Source organism: Nanorana parkeri, unplaced genomic scaffold (assembly GCF_000935625.1).
Source record: "Nanorana parkeri isolate BGI_ZX_2015 unplaced genomic scaffold, ASM93562v1 scaffold113, whole genome shotgun sequence".
Lineage (NCBI taxonomy): Eukaryota > Metazoa > Chordata > Amphibia > Anura > Dicroglossidae > Nanorana > Nanorana parkeri.
In genome coordinates, this window is record NW_017306381.1 from 1,550,377 (window position 1) to 1,573,939 (window position 23,563).

Here is a 23,563-nt window from a genome sequence, read left to right on the forward strand (position 1 = left end):
GTGCGGTTGAGTCACATACTGAAAGCAATGGGGACGCATGCCAATTGCGTTCGTGCTGCACCATGGTGTGAACAGGGACGTCATCATTTATGTTAGGGACATTCCGTCCCCGTTCACACCATCACGTGCATTCGCAGGCAATTGTTCCCTGCATTTGGCACGCGTCCTCGTTGATTTCAATGGGAGGCCGCACATGCGCCAAATGCGGGAAAATTCGCTCATGTAGTACAAGCTGAGGGCCGGCGCACACCTGGGCGACAGCCCACCACGTGGCAATTGTGCACGATTCCTCGCGGATTGCCACGCGGTCAGGTGTCGCCCCGGTTTGCACCGGTCACACTGTGGGTGCCATTATTTTCCAATGGCACCCCAGGCACGCCGGATCGCGGGCCTAAAACAGCCGCGCGTCGTGTATCGCAAAAAAAGGTACTTGAAAATAATGGCACCCACTGCGCGATCGGTGGACATCTGGGCGACCCTTGACCGCACTGCAATCCGCGCGGAATCGTGCACGATTGCCGTGCGGTGGGGTGTCGCCTAGGTGTACAGCGACCCTGATACATGCGTTACGTGTTTTCTCGGCCGAACGTGGAGTGCCATGGACTAGTAATGTCACCACAAGTGCGTTACATGTTTAGCATGCATTCTGTGAACGCAATGGCAAAGCGCACGGGTTTTTCGTGCGTTCACAGATAGCAGTGGTGTGAATTGGGACTTAACGCCCTTAACAGCTGAGAAAAATTAAAAAAAAATCAGCATGTGACATTTTCACATCACGCCGCTATGACACCGCGTTCAGTAACCGGATCATACGTTGTCAGATCTCGCGTCAAGAGCCCCGAGTGGTCACTGCCGCTTCGTCCATGGCGAATGTAAAGCCAGCCATACATTGGGAGATTCCGGACTAATGTTCATTAAAAAAAAATACTCATCAGAACCTTCAAAAAATACAACTTAACTGCTTTAGGAAAAAGGAAGGTTACCAATCTTTCTGTGCTGTGTGACAGAGCTGTGCAGATCTTAGGACGGGATGGACAGAAATGCAAGTGTGTATATTGTAGATTGGCCTGGCCTGAGAATAACATATATTTCTTTCTCTCATCAGGTAGGCCTTTCCTGACCGGATATTTGTCCCACCCCCCACCCACATCCCTTCCCTCGATCAGCCTGGCCGGTGGGGTGTGGTTCTGTGGGGCAGTTCACGTTATCTGATCCCGTAGAAGAAATGGGGCCTCTCCACCCTACAATATGAAAACCCGACAGAACAAAGACTCGGTGAGTGCTTCCACCCTCCGCCATACTTTCCAGTGACTCATTTTTCTAGGGGGGAGGAGCTAATTGCAACTTCTAGGTGGACCTTGCTTGGAAAGCTGACAATCCAACACAGCATAGGGCCCCCATACATTGGGGAAAGGGGGGCAGTGGGAAGAATGCCCATTTAATTGGCCATCAGCATAGGGCCCCCATACATTGGGGAAGGGGGTCAGTGGGAAGAATGCCCATTTCAATGATGATCAGCGTGGGGCTCCCATACATTGGGGAATGGAGACGGGGAACAATGCCCATTTCATTGGCGATCAGTGTAGGGCCCCCATACATTGGGGAAGACGGGCAGTGGGAAGAATGCCCATTTCATTGGCGATCAGTGTAGGGCCCCAATACATTGGGGAAGGGGGGCAGTGGGAAGAATGCCCATTTCAATTAGCGATCAACGTAGGCCCCCCATACATTCGGGAAAGGGGACAGTGGGAAGAATGCCCATTTTAATGGCGATCAGCATAGGGCCCCCATACATTGGGGAAGGGGGGCAGTGGGAAGAATGCCCATTTAATTGGCGGTCAGCATAGGACCCCCATACATTGGGGAAGGGGGGCAGTGGGAAGAATGTCCATTTCAATTAGCGATCAACGTAGGCCCCCCATACATTGGGGAAGGGGGGCAGTGGGAAGAATGCCCATTTCATTGGCGGTCAGCATAGGACCCCCATACATTGGGGAAGGGGGGCAGTGGGAAGAATGTCCATTTCAATGACGATCAGCGTAGTGCCCCCATACATTGGGGAAGGGGGGCAGTGGGAAGAATGTCCATTTCAATGACGATCAGCGTAGTGCCCCCATACATTGGGGAAGGGGGGCAGTGGGAAGAATGTCCATTTCAATGACGATCAGCGTAGTGCCCCCATACATTGGGGAAGGGGGGCAGTGGGAAGAATGTCCATTTCAATGACGATCAGCGTAGTGCCCCCATACATTGGGGAAGGGGGGCAGTGGGAAGAATGTCCATTTCAATGACGATCAGCGTAGTGCCCCCATACATTGGGGAAGGGGGGCAGTGGGAAGAATGTCCATTTCAATGACGATCAGCGTAGTGCCCCCATACATTGGGGAAGGGGGGCAGTGGGAAGAATGTCCATTTCAATGACGATCAGCGTAGTGCCCCCATACATTGGGGAAGGGGGGCAGTGGGAAGAATGTCCATTTCAATGACGATCAGCGTAGTGCCCCCATACATTGGGGAAGGGGGGCAGTGGGAAGAATGTCCATTTCAATGACGATCAGCGTAGTGCCCCCATACATTGGGGAAGGGGGGCAGTGGGAAGAATGTCCATTTCAATGACGATCAGCGTAGTGCCCCCATACATTGGGGAAGGGGGGCAGTGGGAAGAATGTCCATTTCAATGACGATCAGCGTAGTGCCCCCATACATTGGGGAAGGGGGGCAGTGGGAAGAATGTCCATTTCAATGACGATCAGCGTAGTGCCCCCATACATTGGGGAAGGGGGGCAGTGGGAAGAATGTCCATTTCAATGACGATCAGCGTAGTGCCCCCATACATTGGGGAAGGGGGGCAGTGGGAAGAATGTCCATTTCAATGACGATCAGCGTAGTGCCCCCATACATTGGGGAAGGGGGGCAGTGGGAAGAATGTCCATTTCAATGACGATCAGCGTAGTGCCCCCATACATTGGGGAAGGGGGGCAGTGGGAAGAATGTCCATTTCAATGACGATCAGCGTAGTGCCCCCATACATTGGGGAAGGGGGGCAGTGGGAAGAATGTCCATTTCAATGACGATCAGCGTAGTGCCCCCATACATTGGGGAAGGGGGGCAGTGGGAAGAATGTCCATTTCAATGACGATCAGCGTAGTGCCCCCATACATTGGGGAAGGGGGGCAGTGGGAAGAATGTCCATTTCAATGACGATCAGCGTAGTGCCCCCATACATTGGGGAAGGGGGGCAGTGGGAAGAATGTCCATTTCAATGACGATCAGCGTAGTGCCCCCATACATTGGGGAAGGGGGGCAGTGGGAAGAATGTCCATTTCAATGACGATCAGCGTAGTGCCCCCATACATTGGGGAAGGGGGGCAGTGGGAAGAATGTCCATTTCAATGACGATCAGCGTAGTGCCCCCATACATTGGGGAAGGGGGGCAGTGGGAAGAATGTCCATTTCAATGACGATCAGCGTAGTGCCCCCATACATTGGGGAAGGGGGGCAGTGGGAAGAATGTCCATTTCAATGACGATCAGCGTAGTGCCCCCATACATTGGGGAAGGGGGGCAGTGGGAAGAATGTCCATTTCAATGACGATCAGCGTAGTGCCCCCATACATTGGGGAAGGGGGGCAGTGGGAAGAATGTCCATTTCAATGACGATCAGCGTAGTGCCCCCATACATTGTGGAAGGGGGGCAGCGTGAAGAATGCCCATTTCAATGACGATCAGTGTAGGGCCCCAATACATTGGGGAAAGGGGGCAGTGGGAAGAATGCCCATTTCAATTAGCGATTAACGTAGCGCCCCCATACATTGGGGAAAGGGGACAGTGGGAAGAATGCCCATTTTAATGGCGATCAGCATAGGGCCCCCATACATTGGGGAAAGGGGGCAGTGGGAAGAATGTCCATTTCAATGACGATCAGCGTAGTGCCCCCATACATTGGGGAAGGGGGGCAGTGGGAAGAATGCCCATTTCATTGGCGATCAGTGTAGGACCCCCATACATTGTGAAAGGGGGGCAGCTGGAAGAATGCCCATTTCAATGACGATCAGTGTAGGGCCCCCATATATTGGGGAAGGGGGGCAGCGAGAAGAATGCCCATTTAATTGGCGATCAGTGTAGGGCCCCCATACATTGGGGAAGGGGGGCAGCGGGAAGAATGCCCATTTCAATGGTGATCAGTGTAGGGCCCCCATACATTGGGGAAGGGGGGCAGCGGGAAGAATGCCCATTTCAATGGTGATCGGCGTAGGGCCCCCATACATTGGGGAAGGGGGGCAGTGGGAAGAATGCCCATTTCATTGGCGATCAGCATAGGACCCCCATACATTGGGGAAGGGGGGCAGTGGGAAGAATGGACCATTTCAATTAGCGATCAACGTAGGGCCCCCATACATTGGGGAAAGGGGACAGTGGGAAGAATGCCCATTTTAATGGCGATCAGCATAGGACCCCCATACATTGGGGAAGGGGGGCAGTGGGAAGAATGGACCATTTCAATTAGCGATCAACGTAGGGCCCCCATACATTGGGAAAAGGGGGCAGTGGGAAGAATGTCCATTTCAATGACGATCAGCGTAGGGCCCCCATACATTGGGGAAGGGGGCAGTGGGAAGAATGCCCATTTCAATGGTGATCAGTGTAGGGCCCCCATACATTGGGGAGGGGGGGCAGTGGGAAGAATGTCCATTTCATTGGCGATCAGTGGCAGGGCCCCCTTACATTGGGGAAGGGGGCAGTGGGAAGAATGCCCATTTCAATGACGATCAGCGTAGTGCCCCCATACATTGTGGAAGGGGGGCAGCGTGAAGAATGCCCATTTCAATGACGATCAGTGTAGGGCCAGTGGGAAGAATGCCCATTTAATTGGCGATCAGTGTAGGGCCCCCATACATTGGGGAAGGGGGGCAGTGGGAAGAATGCCCATTTCAATGGTGATCAGTGTAGGGCCCCCATACATTGGGGAAGGGGGGCAGCGGGAAGAATGCCCATTTCAATGGTGATCGGCGTAGGGCCCCCATACATTTGGGAAGGGGGGCAGTGGGAAGAATGATCCTTGCCAGAACTATGTGGGCACCCTCAGGAGGCCGTGATCTGAATTGTAAATGAAAAAGAATTGACTGTTATCATAATATGTCCTGTGAAAATATGAATACCCTGATACAGCTCACAGCCATTTCTTACTGTCCTTTCTTTCCTCCGTCTGTGCCGCCATGAAGATGTCGATGAGGAGCGGAAGGAAAAAGGAGAGCGTGGGCCCACGGGAGGAAAGGAGAGCGCGGGGCAGGGCTTCCCCCGGGGCGATCAGCACATCCAGCAGCGACAGCAAATGTGAGAAGGGACGGCCACCTGCTAAGGTGATAAACCAACATAAAGGCCTCATTCATTTCTGTCGCCCCTAGCAACCAGATTCTTCACTTCCCCCTGTAACCTGTATTATTAGATGGGAGGGGGATCCAGCTGCTATGGGCAATGCAGACAGATCCTAAGGCAGAGGTTGGCAACTCCGGCCCCCAGCTGTGCTTTAACTACAAAACCCAACATGCTTCTGCCTCTGGGAGTCATGCCTGGAACAGTCAGTCTTGCAATGCCTCATGGGACTTGTAGTTCCACTACAGCTGAAGGGCCAGAATTGCCCGCCCCTGCTATTGGGCCTCTTCAGCAAGGCAAAGTATGGAAGCCCATAGTGCCAATCGGATAGCGTTACTACAGTGAAATTAGGTCTGGTTGCCATGGGTTACGTTTCCTTGTTGTTTATATTCAGGGATGTGGCTCTGTGGGGTAAAAATATGGGATCATCCACATTTAATCTTCCTTTTTCCCTATAAACAGAAGGGTCGCATGGAAGACTCTGTCCCGAAGAGCAGCAAACGTGAAAGGGTGAAAGATTCCTCGGAGAGCGAAGGGGAAGCAGGGAAAACCCAGAAGAAAGCTAAGATGGAGGTGAGAGACGCCAAGGCCATCAGACTTGGGCACATGAGCATTCTCGTTTCATCTAGAGTTGTTGTTGGGGCATGCAGGGCCGCGCCTGTGCAGTCGTTTTTGGTCCTTTCCCCGACCCTCACCCATCACACCTCCAACCACTGGAGACAGGGCTGCCCCTATAATGGAGCAGCACCTCATTGAGGGGGCCTGGTGGTGGCACAACCAGTGACATCAGTGAGCTGGAAGAGATGCCAGACAGAGCCGCTGACAGCACGGTCAGTGTCCGTCCACCGATGCCCAGAGACAATCTTGGTTGTGATATCAGCAGCTGTCAGCAGCTGTCAGTGACACTCTAGAGCAGGGGTGGGCAACTCCAGCCCTCCAGCTGTTGTGGAATTACAAGTTCCATGAGGCATTGCAACATGGACAATTACAGGCATGACTCCCATTGGCAGTGGCATGTTGGGATTTGTAGTTAAAGCACAGCTGGAGGGCCGGCAGTTGCCAACCCCTGATGTAGAGCAGGGGTAGCTAAAGCTCAGCCCTCCAGCTGTGGTGAAACTACAAATCCCACTAGGCATTGATGGGATTTGTAGTGTCACCACAGCCTGAGGGCCAAAATTTGCTTACCCCCTGCTCTGTAGTATTACCCAATGTTTGTGTATCGTTGGGAAGATTTTTCTTTACTTCCTGTGTCGAGGCAAAACAGGAAGTGAGAGGAGATCTCTCCAAAGTAAGGGAAACCCTCTTTTAAGCAGTTGTCGGCAGAACAAGTGTCCTTTTTGGAGGATTTCCCCTCTGTTCCTATTAGAGTGACAGGTGGAGTGGAGTGGAGGGTGAGCCTCCTTAGGTCCCATTCACACTGGGACATGAAAATCGAGCGATATTGCGCGGCGAGCGATATTGAGCGACTTGTCGCGCGACATCGCGCAACTTTTTCCTATTGGGCTGTATGCAATCAGGAGCAATATCTCTCAAAATCGCTCGAAAAAAGGGTCATGTAGGAGCGACAAGCTACCAGCGACGAGCTACAAGCGATATTGAGCGATATTGAGCGACGAGATGTGAACAGCTCCATTGAAATGGATTGGAGAAGCTACATAGAGCGATATCGCGTGGAAATATGAGCGATATCGCTGCAAAAATCGCTCGATAAATCGCTCAGTGTGAATGGGGCCTTAGAGGGGACACAGACAGCGATAAAAACGGACAGGGTTTCTAACCCATCCCTGCTCCATCCGAAATGTCTTTAGGTGCACCTTAAAGAAGAACCTTACCCACCATAATGGCTTCCCAAACAGTTACTTCCAAGGCATGCCAACTGTCTAGGTTGCCATTGGGCTTTTTGGAGTTCTTAACCGCACTTTGAAGCCCTCAAATGGCTGGTGTCATAGGTGATCACGTGTGCAGCCCCATGGCAACTGCAATCCAAATAGAGACTAAGATGGCACCTTCCTCTGCTGTAAAGAATAAGAGGTTGTGGTTCCGCTTTAAATCATCATTGCCCATTGGCACACTGCCGCTCAAAGCCAGATATTCCGTATGAACGTTCTGGAGAGATGAATGAAATAAAACAATTTCAAGATACACTATATTGCCAAAAGTATTGGGACACCCCTCCAAATCATTGGATTCAGGTGTTCCGTGACATTTCCTGGCTACTAAATAAACGTCCCAACACTTTTGGCAATATAGTGTATTTGTATATTCTGACATGGTAATAACTTGACTTCAGTCTCCTCTGCTTATCCTTTTAGTGATATGTAATGAATGTTTTATTTCCTTGCAGTCTCCAGAGGTTCCTCGTCCACCCCCTGATGAGGAAAGCTTGGACGGACAGAGTGGTAATGAAGATGGTGGAAGTGATCCAAGGGATATTGACCAGGACAACCGCAGCACTTCTCCGAGCCTGCATAGTGGAGATAGCGAGAGCGATGCATCTTCCATTCCTTCGCCAAAATCGTTTCCTTCCCTGTACAGGGGCCCTGGGTCTCCCCAACCGCCTGCTTCGCCGCTTTCTGATGCCCCTGTCCTTCCACCACCCTCTCAGGCTTCTCAGCCACCTCCACAGACTGAACCACAGGCTTCAAGACCTTACCAGGCTCCTCAACTTCCACAGTTGTATCCCAGCACCAGTGGGATGGTCAAAGTTGGGCCTGCACCAGTCTCCCAAGCCAAACCTCCACCCACCACACCTATAGCTGGACTTGGCTCTCCAAGGCCATTGGCTTCTCCCACAGCCCCTGCTACTCTACCTACCAGCACTTCTACAACAGCCGCGTATCCCCATGTATCTCACAACCTTCCACCACCCCCTGCCCTGCGGCCTCTTAATGCCTCTCCCGGACTTCCATCCCAAACGCCAGAGAAACAGGGCCAGCCTGTTCCTTCGTCTTCTTGTACACTTCGATATCCCCCTTACCCAGGACAATACCCGTCTGGATACCCGCATCAGTACCCCGCGCAGGGAAAGTATGGACAACCGCAGCCCGGTCCCCACCCTTCTTGGGGACAAGGTGGGCTCAGTTATGGACGGATTGAAGGAGCTTCCCGCTACCCTCAGCCTCCACCCCAAAATGGACAAGTGGGTGGGGGGCAAAATGTTAGTGGGGGTTTTAGTAACTCTCACCATGGAAGTACCCGTGCTCCATCCCCACATAATAACCACCCTCCACACCCAATGCCCACAACAGGGGCTATTCAGACTCCAGCATCCCAGAGTAGTGTTATGCACCCTCATGGAGGGACCACTGGTGGACAAGGTCAACCTCCTAATCATAATATGAATAATTCCCATCATCCACACATTCTACCAAACAGGGGGCGCTCCCCAACACCACAAAATAACCAGCCACCAGGGGGTGCGCCTCAACCCAGCCATCACCAACCCCATGTTCTTCTGTCCCCTAGTTCACACCATCAGAGCAGCACTCAGTTGCCCACACCCGGGACAGGGCCCAGTGGAGGCCAATCACCAGCTCCCTCCAGTACCTCGCATCTCCCAACCCAGTCGTCCTCTGCGGGGGGAAGTGTAGGCTACTCCTCTCAAGTGGAGCCCCCAAATCCTCAGTCTTCTCATTCCATTTATCAGCCTCACTCATCTGCTTCAGTCTGCCATTACCCCACAAATTCTCAAGGGTATGGTAACTACCCGTACCAAGGCTACAAAGGAGCTCCCCCTCATCCAACCCCACCTTATAAAAATGCACCCCCACCCCCCTATAAACCTGGATCATTTCCAGTCTCCACCCCTCCTCCAGTTCCCACCCAGAGCTTTAAAGACTCTTCACCTCCCACTTCTGTCACGGCTCCTCCTCAAGCTCCGGCTCCACCTCCTGCTCCTCCACCACCGGCACCGGCTCCCGTGCAGATAAAACAGGAGCCACCAGAGGAATGCGAACCAGAAGGCGATAGCCCCGTTCCACCTCCCAACAGCCCTTCTCCTCCACCCAAACTCGTGGACACGCCAAGTCACGCCAGCCAGTCTGCCAGGTAATACAGCAACAGGAGTTGTATATGTGGTCTTCATGAGATATATACTGTGTATATATAATGCCAAAATAATAGTGAAAACCTCTGTTACTAGCAGAAAAACCTCTGTTACTAGCAGAATGTATTGTGTAGGAGCCCTAATGTATTGTGTAGAAGAACTCCAGGCATAATTATTCTTAACCCTTGCAGTGGACCTACCCTGGCATTGCAAGGGTTAACTGGACAAATATTAAAAAAAGTTATACCTGCCTGATCCTCGGAGCTGTCTGACTGTTACACCGGTCCCTGCTGCCCCTCCGCTGCAGCAGTCTAAGGTCCTGTGAGTCATCATGTATAGGATGTGAGGACGCCAGGGGACATTCCACTGCCCCTAAGTGGCTTCCTGGCCAAACAGCATGGAGCCGGCTTCCCGGCCAATCAGGGAATCATTACCCGCCGCCCGGTTTCTTGATTGGCCGGGAAGCCGGCTTCATTCTAGCGGAAGTACAGGTATTGGTACTCGGTATCAGCGAGTAACGAAAGATAAATATGGATACTTGTACTCTATACCGTAAAACTGGTATCGGTGCATCCCTAGTTATAACCCATGTCTGTGTCCCACTGGTAAGATTTCCCTTCATTTCCTGTCTCAGAGATGCGGTACTTTTAGTTGGCTGGCATTATTTGCTCTTAGGGGCTGATTTATAACTCTCCCACTCAATGTATAGGTGGGCGGATGCTGTTCCACTAAATGGCACCAAGGAACATAGAAGGTTCCTATGCTCATCCACGCCATCTAGTGCTGGTAGTGCAGTGCAAACAGCATCAGAGTTATAACTCAGCTCAGCCACGCTCCAATAGGTGAAGTAGAATTCCAGCCAAAAACTTTTTTTGTGTGTGATAAAATAGGGATCAGTAAATCCCATGTCTGTGTCCTCATGGAAAGATTTCCCCTCACCTCACAAATTTATTTTCTGATCGTATAACTCTGAAAACTGCTGCTTCAATATGTATTCATCCAAAGTACTTTATAAACCCTATAGACTGCCTATAGAGTCCCAATAGACTCCCTATACTTTCCCTGTAGACTCCCATTAGACTCCCAATAGACTCCCTTTAGTCTCCATATAAACTTCCAATAGACTTCCTCTTGGCTGCCTATAGAGTCCCAATATACTCCTAATAGAATCCCTACAGTCTCCCAATGGACTCCATATAGAATACCTATAGACTCCAAACAGACTCGCTACAGTCTCCCAATTGACTCCATATAGAATTCCTATAGACTCCCTACAGTCTCCCAATTGACTCCATATAGAATTCCTATAGACTCCCTACAGTCTCCCAATAGACTCCAAACATACTCCCAATAGACTCCATATAGAATTCCTATAGACTCCCTACAGTCTCCCAATAGACTCCAAACAGACTCCCCATAGACTCCATAAAGAATCCCTATAGAGTCCCAACTAACTCCCAATAGACTATTATTATTATTATACAGTATTATACAGGATTTATATAGCGCCAATAGTTTACAATATAAGGAAGACATTACAGTCACAATACAATTTAAGACAAGATGGTAAGGAGGGCCCTGCCCGTGAGGGCTTACAATCTAAAAGGTACATATAGAACCACTATAGACTCCAAATAGACTACCAATAGACACCCTACAGTCTCCCAATAGACTCCATATAGACCCCCCGTATAGACTCCCATTGTCTCCCTATTGTCTCCAAATAGACTCCCTATAGACTTCCAATAGACTCCCTTTATAGACTTCCCAATAGACTCCCCCTATAGTCCCCCAATAGACTCCATATAGACCCCCCCTATAGACTCCCATAGTCTCCCAATAGACTTCCTATAGACTTCCAATAGACTCCCCTTATAGACTCCCATTGTCTCCAAATAGACTCCCTATAGACTTCCAATAGACTCCATTTATAGACTTCCCAATAGACTACCCCTATAGACTCCCATAGTCTCCCCATTGTCTCCCAATAGACTCCCTGTAGACTTCCAATAGACTCTCTTTATTTCACTCATCAATCCTGTATCATTTGATAAAAGAGATCTGTGTTTTTCCTCTGTGCTGTTTCAGTTATAAGGACAATATTAAGACGCTGCTTTTCTCTGCAGGTTTAACAAACACTTGGACCGAGGATATAACTCCTGCTGCCGGACAGATCTGTACTTTGTGCCCCTGGAAGGCTCCAAACTTTCCAAGAAGAGAACAGAGCAGATTGAGCGAGCGCGGCGGGAGAGCGAGCAGAGAGCACGGGAAGAGCGCGAGCGAGAGCGGGAGAGGGAGCGGGAGCGGGAGATGGAGAGGAATATTGTAAGTGAGACTCCGTGGGGTTCAGTTTCTAGGTTTATGCTGCATATCATCATTTTTACTTAATGTTGTCCGTATGTAGGATTCTATAGAGCTATTGTTTTGATAAATGGAAAGTTAGGACAAAGCTGGGGCGTGTGACCCTTTCACATGTATGGTCACCCCTATCTGCACCTCGGATAGTGTCACGTTACATGATGCCAGGTTGGACAGGTCAGGTATTTAAGAACAGAGAGCTCCGACCTGCCAGGTGGCAGAGATGAAGAGACAGCTGGCCATTCTGAATGGCCCTCAATCTGAACCAATGCAGGCCAGTGTTTCCTGTTTGTAAGAACGACTCTAAGCCACAGTCTGTATCACACACAGTGGAGAATGAGAGGGAGGTTGCACTGCACAGATTTACATGATAAGAGTCTGCAGTACCACCCAGAACCACAGTGGAAGGCCTGCTGAATCTGGCTTTAAGGTAAATAGATATACTGTATAACAGCAGACAGAATCAAACACCGCGCCAGCAGATTTTGGTTCAAGAGAGTATTAATCAATGATGTTCAGGAGTGCAGGGCGATTACGGGGCGTCTCTCACCAGGTTCAGAACAACCTCAGCACTGCAAGACAAGACACAGAGAGCGCCTCCATTGCATAAAAACGTTTTAATAAACGAATAAAAAAATGGTATAAACATACTCACAAAGGACGAATAAAAACAGGCATAAAAGGGTCAGAACGAAAGGTGCATATCCACCGGCTGTTCGTCTTCCCTGGTAGTGAAGTGGTTTACGCGTTTCAGAGGTCACGCCTCCTTCATCAGAACCAAATGGGAGTGTTCCAACAATTGGTTCTGAGGAAGGAGGCGTGACCTCTGAAACGCGTAAACCACTTCACTACTAGCGAAGACGAACAGCCGGTGGATATGCACCTTTCGTTCTGACCCTTTTATGCCTGTTTTTATTCGTCCTTTGTGAGTATGTTTATACCGTTTATTTAATTTGTTTATTAAAAAGTTTTCATACTGTATAACACTCCAAAGGAATTAAACTTGCTCGGCTCAATTTTTTGGAACATTTCTGGTTTACTGGCTGATTCTCTGTAAAGCATTTTTTGGATAAAGTGTATTTTTATGTCTTTTTCAGAAACTGGACTCTCGCCCTCATGAATGCCCTCAGCTGTGCCCACAACCGCCTTCCCATCACCCTTCCTTAGCGTTGCCCTCCCCATCCTCTGCCCCCTCACGTCCTCCTCACTTCGAGCCACCGGGAGCCGTGGCAGCTGTGCCCCCTTACTTGGGTCCTGACACCCCAGCCCTTCGCACACTCAGCGAGTACGCTCGCCCCCACGTCCTCTCACCGGCCGGACGAGCACCCCAGCCCGGCCACCCCCCGCATCACCCTTTTTACTTACCCCTTGGAGACCCGCTGCTTGCCTACAACCTGCCTGCCGTGTTCGCCAGCGACCCAACTCGTGCAGAACGAGAGCTGCGAGAGAGGCTGAAACCGGGATATGAAGTAAAACCTGGAGAGCTGGACCCGCTTCACCCCGCTACCCTGCCTCTTCCACCACCGCCGCAGCATCACGCCCCTCCACCTCAACCACCCCCCTCAGCTGCCGGAGTAAATCCTCAGATGGGACTGCACCCGGCCTTCCCCTACCACCATGGGCAGCACGCGCACCAACACGCCCTCGAAAGGGAGAGGCTGGCATTGGGGGCTGCCGGCGCAGGTCCCGGGGCTGGACCAGGAGCAGGTGGAGCAGCTGGAGGTGCCCGAGGGGAACTTTCCTATGCGGAGCGCCTTGCCGCAGAACGACAGCACGCTGAAAGAGTGGCGGCTTTGAGCGGAGATCCACTGACCAGGCTTCAGATGCTGAACGTGACCCCTCACCATCATCAGCACTCACACATTCACTCACACCTACACCTGCACCAACAGGACGCCATCCATGCAGGTGAGCACAAGATGGAAGCTCAGTTTTACATCTTAGAAAATGAATAAATCATAGAATGATTGAAAGAAACAATGAGCCCTCCCTAAAAGCAGTAGAGACGTCTTAAAACAGAACGTATTTGCTTCTCTGCTTCCATAATAGATCCAAAAATAAGGGGTATTGCTGAGTTTAGGTTAGTAGGTGGAGAAATGCAAAACATTGCTTTGGTTTTTAAACCAGATTTTGCATCAATGCACAGGCACTGGTACTGGCTATACAGGAACTGGTACTGATTGTTGAAGAACTAGTACTGGATGACACTGGTACTGGCTATACAGGAACTGGTACTGATTGTTGAAGAACTAGTACTGGATGACACTTGTACTGGCTGTACAGGCGCTGGTTCTAGCTGGTACTGGATGACACTGTTACTGGCTGTACAGGTACTAGTACTGGATGACACTGGTACTGGCTGTACAGGCACTGGTTCTAGCTGGCACTGGTACTGGATGACACTGGTACTGGCTGTACAGGCACTGGTTCTAGCTGGTACTGGATGACACTGGTACTGGCTGTACAGGCACTGGTTCTAGCTGGTTCTGGATGACACTGGTACTTGTACAGGAACTAGTACTGGATGACACTGATACTGGCTGTACGGGCACTGGTTCTAGCTGGCACTGGTACTGGATGACACTGGTACTGGCTGTACAGGAAATAGTACTGGATGACACTGGTACTGGCTGTACAGAGGCTGGTTCTAGCTGGCACTGGTTTTGGCTGTACAGGAAATAGTCCTGGATGACACTGGTACTGGCTGTACAGGCTCTGGTACTGGATGACACTGGTACTAGCTGTACAGGCTCTGGTTCTAGCTGGTACTGGATGGTACTGGTACTAGCTGTACAGGCACTGGTACTGGCTGCACAGGCAGTGGTACTGGATGACAATGGTACAGGCTACATAGGCACTTGCTCTAGTTGGTACTGGTATTGGTTGTACAGGCACTGGTTCTAGCTGGCACTGGATGACACTGGTACTGCCTATACAAGGATTGGAACTGGTTCTAGCTACCACTAGTACTGGATGTCAATGGTACAGGCTGTACAGGCACTGGTCCTGGATAACATTGTAACTGGCTGTACAAGCACTGGTACTGGATGACAGTGGTATTGGCTGTACAGGCACTGATTCTGGTTGCCACCGGTACTGGATGGTACTGGCTGGCAATCAGGAAGTAGCTCAAGCTCTTTCCTCACACAACGAATTGGTGTGTGCGAGAATAAAGGGAGAGTTGGCTTCTAATCGCAGCTATTGTTTACAGTCCGTGATCGCTGTGATTGGTCACAGCAACCACATGGTACACAGCCACTATCGTTGTCCCTGTACCCTGTTTTGTGATCTGCAATGTCCAAAGACAGTGGAACGACAGGTACTGTGCTATGGTGCATGCACCAACACAGAAAAAAAATCCTTTGTACAAAAACGTGACCTGCCCTGTGCTGTGTACTATCCGGCCGTTCAAATTACAAAGGCCGAACGGAGGGTGGTTAAAGCAAAATATAGATATAAGCACTGAGAAATTGCCCAGAGCAAGTTTATTAATGGCTGAAATTGTCATAATTGAGAATATCAATTCAGCCATTTATAAAATAGGATATTTGTACTCGCAGTAAAATCCTTTTTTAGGAGCCCATTGAGGGACACAGCTTGAAAATAATAAGCAAGCAAGGGTTATACTGCCACCTAGGGTGCTTATTCATCATCAAGCTGCATCCCTCAAAGGATGATAGAGAAATAGTCTCTTGCAGTGGCGTAACAATCACCATAGCGACCCAGGCGGCCGCTATGGGGCCCGGGGCACGTCGGGGCCCGGCCAGGACATCTCCCTGATGCCGTGCGGGCCGCCTGGGTCGCTATGGCATCTGACTCGGACAGCCAGGCTGCTATGTATTACAGTTCATCAGCTCTTCATTGTAAACCAGCATCCAGCTTTGTAATAATACCTTTCCTAAAGTGAACCCAGCATCAGATTTCTTTTTATCATGTTAAGTACATACATGCTCAGTAAAAATGCAAGTTTAACACGTTCAGGTATTTATTACCTCTAAAAGAGATCACAGTACTCCCCCAGACAATGCCCTCACCATCTGTAGGACGGTGCCATCTTTGTTCAGGCATTGCTACAACGTTATAATGTACAATCTGATTACTGGGGGAGAGGAGACTGAGGAAATGGCTCCTTCTGCCTGCAGCGGACTGATGGCATCATCTCAGCCTAGGCATAGTCACTAGACTTGCGGTCAAGGACTGCATTATTGATAATGGGTGGAGCATTTTTGAAATATGATAATGTTGCTTTATATTGTTATAAATGTACTCTGTGAGGGTACTGACAGGTCCATTTTAACATGCTAGTTCTCTTCACGTTCTCTCTTTCAGCTTCTGCCGCTGTACACCCATTAATGGATCCCCTCACATCAGGGTCCCACCTAACACGGATCCCGTACCCGGCATCCGCTCTGCCCAACCCGCTGATCCCCCACCCTTTGCATGACAGTGATGTCCTCCGGCAGCAGATATTCGGTGAGTGGCGATAGGAAACACATCTACAGCTTTGGAGCAGGTGCTCTGTCGGCACACAGTCACTTTGTACATAAAAGTAGGGATGCACAGATACTTTTCGAGTACCAGTGCTGATACTTGGCATTTTCATGAGAACTACCAGGGTTGCAGCGGTTGCAGCTGGGACCCGGCTCTGGCGCTCCACCACTGTCCTGAAATCATTAGTCTGTATTGTTTTAGAAAAACTGTCACATGACAATAAACAAAAATGTATCAGTACTCGTACTTTTAAGTACTCGGCAAGTACCAGTACTCGTAAAACTGGTATCGGTGCATCCCTTATATATATTTATAAAAACAAAATCGTACATTATAACAGAGATGTACAAATCCCGGGAGCTCCGTGTGCTCCTTACACATGACAGCTGCCTCCTAATTTTTTAGTTTTTCTCTCTAGTGTAGTCTTGGAGCTCAAAAGTATCGGTACATGTACTCGTACTTGTACCGAGTACTGTACTTGGTATCTGTGCAACCCTACATAAAAGCATATAGCGTATACTTACCTTACAGCGGCCCCTTTGCTAAAGCGCCAACTCTTTGCTGCTTCTCGTCCGCGCCAAATATTCAACCAGCCAGATGGATCGCATAGCTGGTTCCCCTGCTGCATACTGTGGTTCCTTTCTCTGGTTCATACATCCTGTAGTGATGTATGATCCAGCAGGAGATACCACGGCGTGCAGTGGGGGGAGCAAGTATTCCCCACACCTGGAAGTGTGACATATTTGCAGCAGTCAGGGAACAATTGACGTTTCAACAAACAACTGCCCTCTGATTTTACAGGTATCTTTTACGTACAATGTGCTGACAGGGTCTTAAAAGAGACACATGAAAGCCACCTTTGCTACGTTTCATATTGCAAACGCTGGCTGTCATGCTGACCCTCCGTCTCTAGGACTTCTAGTCACCTACCTGAAACAAGTATGCAGATAAGGACTTCTGACTGTACTCTGACTTTGAAGTTGAAGTTTCAGATTAAATCAGCTAAATACAATCCAGGTTCAAAAGGTGTGCAAAGTCATACAGTTCATTTCCTTTAGAAAACAGCCACAGCCCGAGTAGAAAAGTCTGTCCCCTGCCAGCATACTGTAGAGAAGGACCATTGTAGCCTTGTGTGGAAGCCGTGGTCTCCCTGCAGTGGTCTGACATGCCAACTGCTGGGTCTGAGCTGTTCAACCAGCAGGGGGCAGGTGATTTTTTTTATGAATGCAAAGCTATATGTCAGACTCATCAGGAGGCATGCTGGACCTCTGCAGAGATATCACTGCTTCCACACAGAGAGCAAGGACCCTTCTATACAGCATTCTAACAGGGGACTGGCTTTCCTACGCTGGCTGTGGCTACTTTAGAAAACTGACATGTAAGGCCTGGTTCACACCTAGGCGTATTGCATATGCGCGTCTGTCGTGCGTTTTTTTACCGCGATTCGCGGTAAAAAAGTTGCGCGACAAACGCGCGTTTCTGGAGGCTACTTGGCTGTATCCCAATGGAAACGCGCAACAAAACGGCCCAAAGTAGTACATGTACCTTTTCAGGCGTGGGCCGTTTTGTAGCGCGTTAGGGACGGGCAGAAATACGGCAAGGTGGGAACGAGACCATTGAATACAATGGGATTTATATTTTTGAGCGTTTTGTAGAGCGTTCGTCGAGCGTAGAACGCGCTACAAAACGTTCAGGTGTGAACGAGGGCTTAGACTTTGCATAGCTTTGTTTTGATGCACCTGGAATGTATTATAATTGGGCTTTCATGATCTGCATACTTGCTCCGGTCACTGAGTCAGTGTAATAGCCAGTCAGCTAAAGTCTGGAGAAGAAGGTCAGCGATGGCAGCCCCCCCCCAGACGCTGACTTTAAGATGGTACCTGCCTCCCTACATGATCCTCAGTGTTTTTCTTAGCTTCCCCTCTGCTCTGTATGGGAGAAGGGAGCAAAGAAATATACCTGGTGCTTCTGGATTTGGGTAGCAGAAGGCTCGCTCCCCTTCCTTCCATGTGACTATGCTACTGCCATGAGAGTTACCCCTCTGCTCTATATGGCTGCAGCGAGCAAAGGAATATACCTGGTCCTTCTGGGTTTGGGTAGCAGAAGACTCGTTCCTCTTCCTTCCATGTGACTATGCTATTGCCTTGAGAAGAAGGTCACCAATGGCAGCCCCCCCAGACTCTCACTTTAAGATGCTACCTGCCTCCCTACAGGATATTGCTATTGCCTTAATCCAAAGAACGGAATCTCCACACCAAGATACAATCTCCACCTTTACATTGTTGTTCAAAACCGTGCCACACAAGCTCCTCTCTGACACATTTTACCCCTAGGGGCGTAATTGTAGATTCTTCAGTTAATACCTTAGGGGTAAAATGCATCAGAGGGGAAGAGCTTTTGCGTTGTTTTTTTGAGCAGTTTTAGTAAAGTTTAGGTGAGATCATAGCTTGGTGTGTGGCTTCCATGTTTGGATTATAACACATGGGGTCCAGGGCTTGCCTGCACCTGAAGTGGAGTGGATGGAGCATGAGGGTGCCTGGAGTGGGTTCATCGTTGTGCATATACCTAGGCACTGGTGTTTGATGATTGGCCCAGCACTGTCACATGGGGGTAAGGCAGGAGTCCTCAACCCTATGTATGACTTGGAGATCACATGGGGCTTCCTCTCTTTGCTCCCAGCAGCTAAACAGAGGTTCTACAGGCAACTGAGCAACCCAGAGAGTGAGGCTTTCACTCTCAGGGCTGCCAGATAAAAGAAGAGTTTACCCAAAAGTATTTTCACCTTTTAGAGAGGATCATTTGCAAATGAGGGTTACTTGAAGCCCCCCTATATATTAATAGGAGAACTATGAGGTCAGGAGGGGGGAATCCCTGCAGGGAGCCGTGAGTGACAGTCACAGCTCTCTGCAGGGACAGGATCGAGAAGTGAGCGAGTGACGGTATGTGTTAGGGCAGAGCTCACCTCCTGATACCCACCTTCCTCAGTTGGAGCCTTCAGAGATACCTGGTGCTTGCAGGTATGGGAGAGCATGTGACCTCCTCCCCTTCCTCTCAGGATGAACAGATTCCCAATAATTGAATCACAAAAACCACTTCTGTGATGCTTGTGCACACTGAGCAGAACCTTCAAGTCAACCTGTAAATTCTAAACATTCTGGTGGTACCAAAATGAGATAATGGTGTACTGACAGTCTCCTCTTTTTCTCAGCCTCCCCCTACAGAGACCTCCCTGCCTCCCTGTCCGCCCCGCTCTCCGCCGCTCATCAGCTGCAGGCCATGCACGCGCAGTCCGCCGAGCTCCAGCGTCTGGCTCTGGAGCAGCAACACTGGCTGCAAACCCATCATCCCCTGCAGGGAGTGCCCCTCCCCGGGCAGGAGGACTACTACAGGTACAAAGCAGCAACTCAATGTGCGCTTCCACCTCGTCATCACAGAAAATAAAAAACTAAATCTCTATATGATCTCTGTGTGTCCATGCATTTTATTTAGATGTCCTTAGTACTTATATCTCCGGGACCCCATTGATTCCCTGTCCTATGTGAAGACACATGCAGGGGGCACGGTACAGAAGGAGGGGTATCACACAAAATCCGAAACTTGTATTATCATTTACTGTGGGTTTTCCTTTCCTGATAATTCCCCCATAGACGCATACATATAGGTTAACTCCTCCCCTTTAACCATATGTATGCTGCCATGGGGTTGCCAGGAAATAATAATTTAGCATCCACGCACTCATCCACGCCATCTGCACAAGAACTAGCACCGTGGTTTAAATATGAACTCCGGGCAGATATAAAATACACAAATTACATTTGTTTTCTATTACTGCAAGCAGTGCAATTACCTATAACTGACTGGGGGTGGGAGGAGCAGCACGAGGAGCCAATTAGATATGCTGAGGAGCAGAAGCGTGCTGATATGAGGAGCGAGCATAGACTTTAGCTCATCCATCTGCTGCTTCACGCTGGGGGAGGGACAAGACCTGTTGGCTTTATTTAACTGTAGCAGAGAAAAATCAGATCCCTACCCTGCCAGGGTTGTGCTGTGTGGTACAGCTGTGTAAGTCTCACGACTGGATAGACAGAAATACAAACCTTAGCAGAGAAAAATCAGGTCCCCTACCCTGCCAGGGTTGTGCTGTGTGGTACAGCTGTGTAAGTCTCACGACTGGATAGACAGAAATACAAACCTTAGCAGAGAAAAATCAGGTCCCCTACCCTGCCAGGGTTGTGCTGTGTGGTACAGCTGTGTAAGTCTCACGACTGGATAGACAGAAATACAAACCTTAGCAGAGAAAAATCAGGTCCCCTACCCTGCCAGGGTTGTGCTGTGTGGTACAGCTGTGTAAGTCTCACGACTGGATAGGCAGAGATACAAACCTTGGCAGGTAAACTAAACCTCATATTTGTATTTCATGTGTGTATTTAGCTTTTTGCCTTGAGTTCAGCTTTAAGCTACTACATATTGCGGCAACAAATGTCCGACGTAACAGCAGGTTCTGATTGACGGTCTTACATGCCTCCACGCACTTCAACCATCCTTCTCCAATTCTGGTGTTATTCAGGTGGGGCTAAGCCTATAGAAGGTCTTACTTCTAAAGCTGCTGTGAGCAACATTGCGCACTGGTTAGGGGGATTCCAGCGGCCATTTTGTTGTGTACCTGTGCTGGCTCCACGCGTGTATGGGACACAGCCGGGCGAAGGGTCATGAATAGGAAAGGAGGGTAAATCTAAATGAGAAAATACGATCATTATTTTCTTTTCCATGGCAATCCTCCCAGACATCACAATTTTTTTCCTCCTTGTCAATAATACATTCTTGTTCTCAAGGCATAATGCTATCCACACATTTTGTATGAAGTACCAACATATGTACCTAGCGGCAATTCTCTTCTCTGAAAAGTTGACATTGAAAGGAACACTATCATCCAATAAAAGAACTGAATGTGTACTTGGATAGAACTATATCTGCTTGGTCAGGTCTGCATGCTTTTTTTTTTGATGATATGCTGTCTGCAATAAGACATTGAGATTAAGAACCGTCCACCGTTTGTGCTGTTGTTTTCCAGTCATCTGAAGAAAGAAACTGACAAAACCCTGTAGTGAAGTCACAGGGTCGGAGGTCATCTCGCAGCTTGCAGGCATCTGACTGGACAAGGCAAGATGACTTCAGTGCTTCTGAGATATGACCCTGGTCCTCGACGAGGGGCAAATATTTCATGTGACCAAAAAACAAACAAAAAAAACAACACCCAAGATACGCGGACTGGCAGCAGGGGATTTGAAAACTGCTTCCCCAAACAGACAGACTATAAGAGGGACCTACCGTGATGCACTATATGGCCTACCCAATGGCAAAGAGACATCAACCTAGTTGGAGACGTGGCAAAGAGACACAAGCCTTCTTGGAGAAAGGCTACCAAAAAAAAAAGGGCCACCATGCACAAAAAAGAGAGTGCTGCTCTATTATATATAGACGCCCTGCTGCAAGAAGACTGCCCATGGGTGACCTACTGCTTCCTGAGACCACCCCTCCCTCTGAATCGGAATACCCGTGTGATAATGAGGCACCCCTGTGACAGTTAAGACGCACTACAACCTTCAGAGACGCACAGGAAGTACACTGTGAGAACTCGCGCAGAGAGACGGCGACAGCCCTCGACTGACAGAAGCACTTGTGACCCAGGGAGGCAACTTCTGAAAGGGACAGCCTCCCGGGAGAGAGTAAACGTGGGACTCCTCTAAGGGAACCAACGTAGAGGCTCCCGCTGGCAGAGCGACGCTCTGCACCAGAGGGGACGCACAGTTGTAGAGAGTGACAGCCTGCCCCATGATCCTGACATCTCATGGACCTTATTTTTTGTATGTAACGTGTCACTAATGGTGTGTTTGGCTGTGTGTGACAGAAGCTTCACACTCTCCTCCTGTTGACGTGTGTGTAATTATAACTGCGTGTACCGTTTGTAGCACTTGGATGTGGTTGGCGGTAAAAAATGCCTGTTTAGCCCTCCCTGGGGAAACCGGTCAAGGAAAGTAATGGAACCAACATACCTACTGGACTGATATAGTAGGCATTGAGCCATTCAAGAGCTATAATATGGGAAGCACCAATTTTCTAATGCATTTCCATGAGTTATTACAAGCACATAGAGTCACATACTGTAGGTCAATAAGATAATGTATTGTTGCCTCGCAGGGATCCCTTTCTCAGGGTGACCTTTGGTGGGATTATGACACCACTATAATATCATTGGGGGTATTAGAGGCTATGGGTTACCACTGGGTTAGGCAACCTTGCTACCTCGGCACTCCAGCTGTGGTGAAACCTACCTCCAAACTTTCTGAAATGAGAAAGATGGACACCTTTCAGCACAATGTATTTAGGCAATGGACACACCTTTCCCACACCCCCAGTTATATGGACCATTAAGAATATATATGCCAAAATTGATTGGTTAAACCCAGAATTGCTTTTTTCCACCATTACGTTTCCATTTTACTGGCTTTTTGAAATATCAAACCAGATAATTAAGATCATAGGATAATTAAGAGATAAGACAAAGGTTTTACTGCAGAATAACACTTTTGGTAGTTATTTGGTAGAACATATTTGTACATCAGACCAAAACAAAGACAACTGAGGATGAAAGAGGGACAGAGGGATTTGGTTCCAAATGAGGGACAGTCACTTCAAATGAGGGACATTCGGGAGGTATGGTGAAACTAATAATCCCATCCAATGGGAGTCATGACTTGTAGTTCCACTGGAGTGGCAAGGTTGCCTACCCATGGGTTACCTTTTATATTCCAAGCAGTGGTGTGTCATTTGTCACTGAGTCACCCTGAGGAAGGAAGCCCTGTGAGGTCCCAAAATGTTGTCATATTGACCTATGTGACACCATTGTTTGTAATAAATCATGGAAACTCATTCTTGGAGTACAGGCGGCCCCTAAGGCCTGTCAGAGTGGTGCACTGGCACTTTAGCTTTATTTAAGCACTATATGCACGATTGGCCCTTTTTTATTTAAAATTTTGACCCACAGATGCAGCGGGTGCAGGTTCCTTCGGGGCCTTTTCCTGATGTGGGGAGGAGATTCTGTGCCCTGATATAGGGTTCTCTGTCTCCTCCCACCCAGGAGGGGGTCTCTCTTCGGGAGAGCCCCCTGCCTTGTACTGTGAGGGACCTGTTTCGGCAGGTCCCCAAAGGATCGGGGTCCACCGGCCTTCGGGTTGGTGGACCAACAGTCTCAGGCCCTGTCAGGAGCCTTGCGCCCCTGGGGGTCGGGAATGGAGGT

General features: G+C 49.3%; 1 protein-coding gene across 2 annotated transcripts; it reads left to right on the forward strand.

Moving 5' to 3' along the window:
- Positions 1-1,100: 1,100 nt before the first annotated feature.
- Positions 1,101-21,473, forward strand: ATN1 (atrophin 1). Of its 2 annotated transcripts, XM_018553208.1 has the most exons (9): positions 1,101-1,275; positions 5,222-5,359; positions 5,835-5,945; positions 7,717-9,419; positions 11,544-11,742; positions 12,873-13,683; positions 16,105-16,248; positions 19,475-19,655; positions 21,338-21,473. In XM_018553208.1, exons 1-9 carry the CDS (start codon positions 1,249-1,251, stop codon positions 21,369-21,371), a joined length of 3,348 nt encoding a protein of 1,115 aa, XP_018408710.1. In that variant the 5' UTR covers positions 1,101-1,248; the 3' UTR covers positions 21,372-21,473. The 2 variants fall into 2 exon arrangements, with proteins under 2 accessions (XP_018408710.1, XP_018408709.1); XM_018553207.1 differs by lacking the exon at positions 21,338-21,473 and having other exon boundaries at positions 19,475-19,727.
- Positions 21,474-23,563: the final 2,090 nt, after the last annotated feature.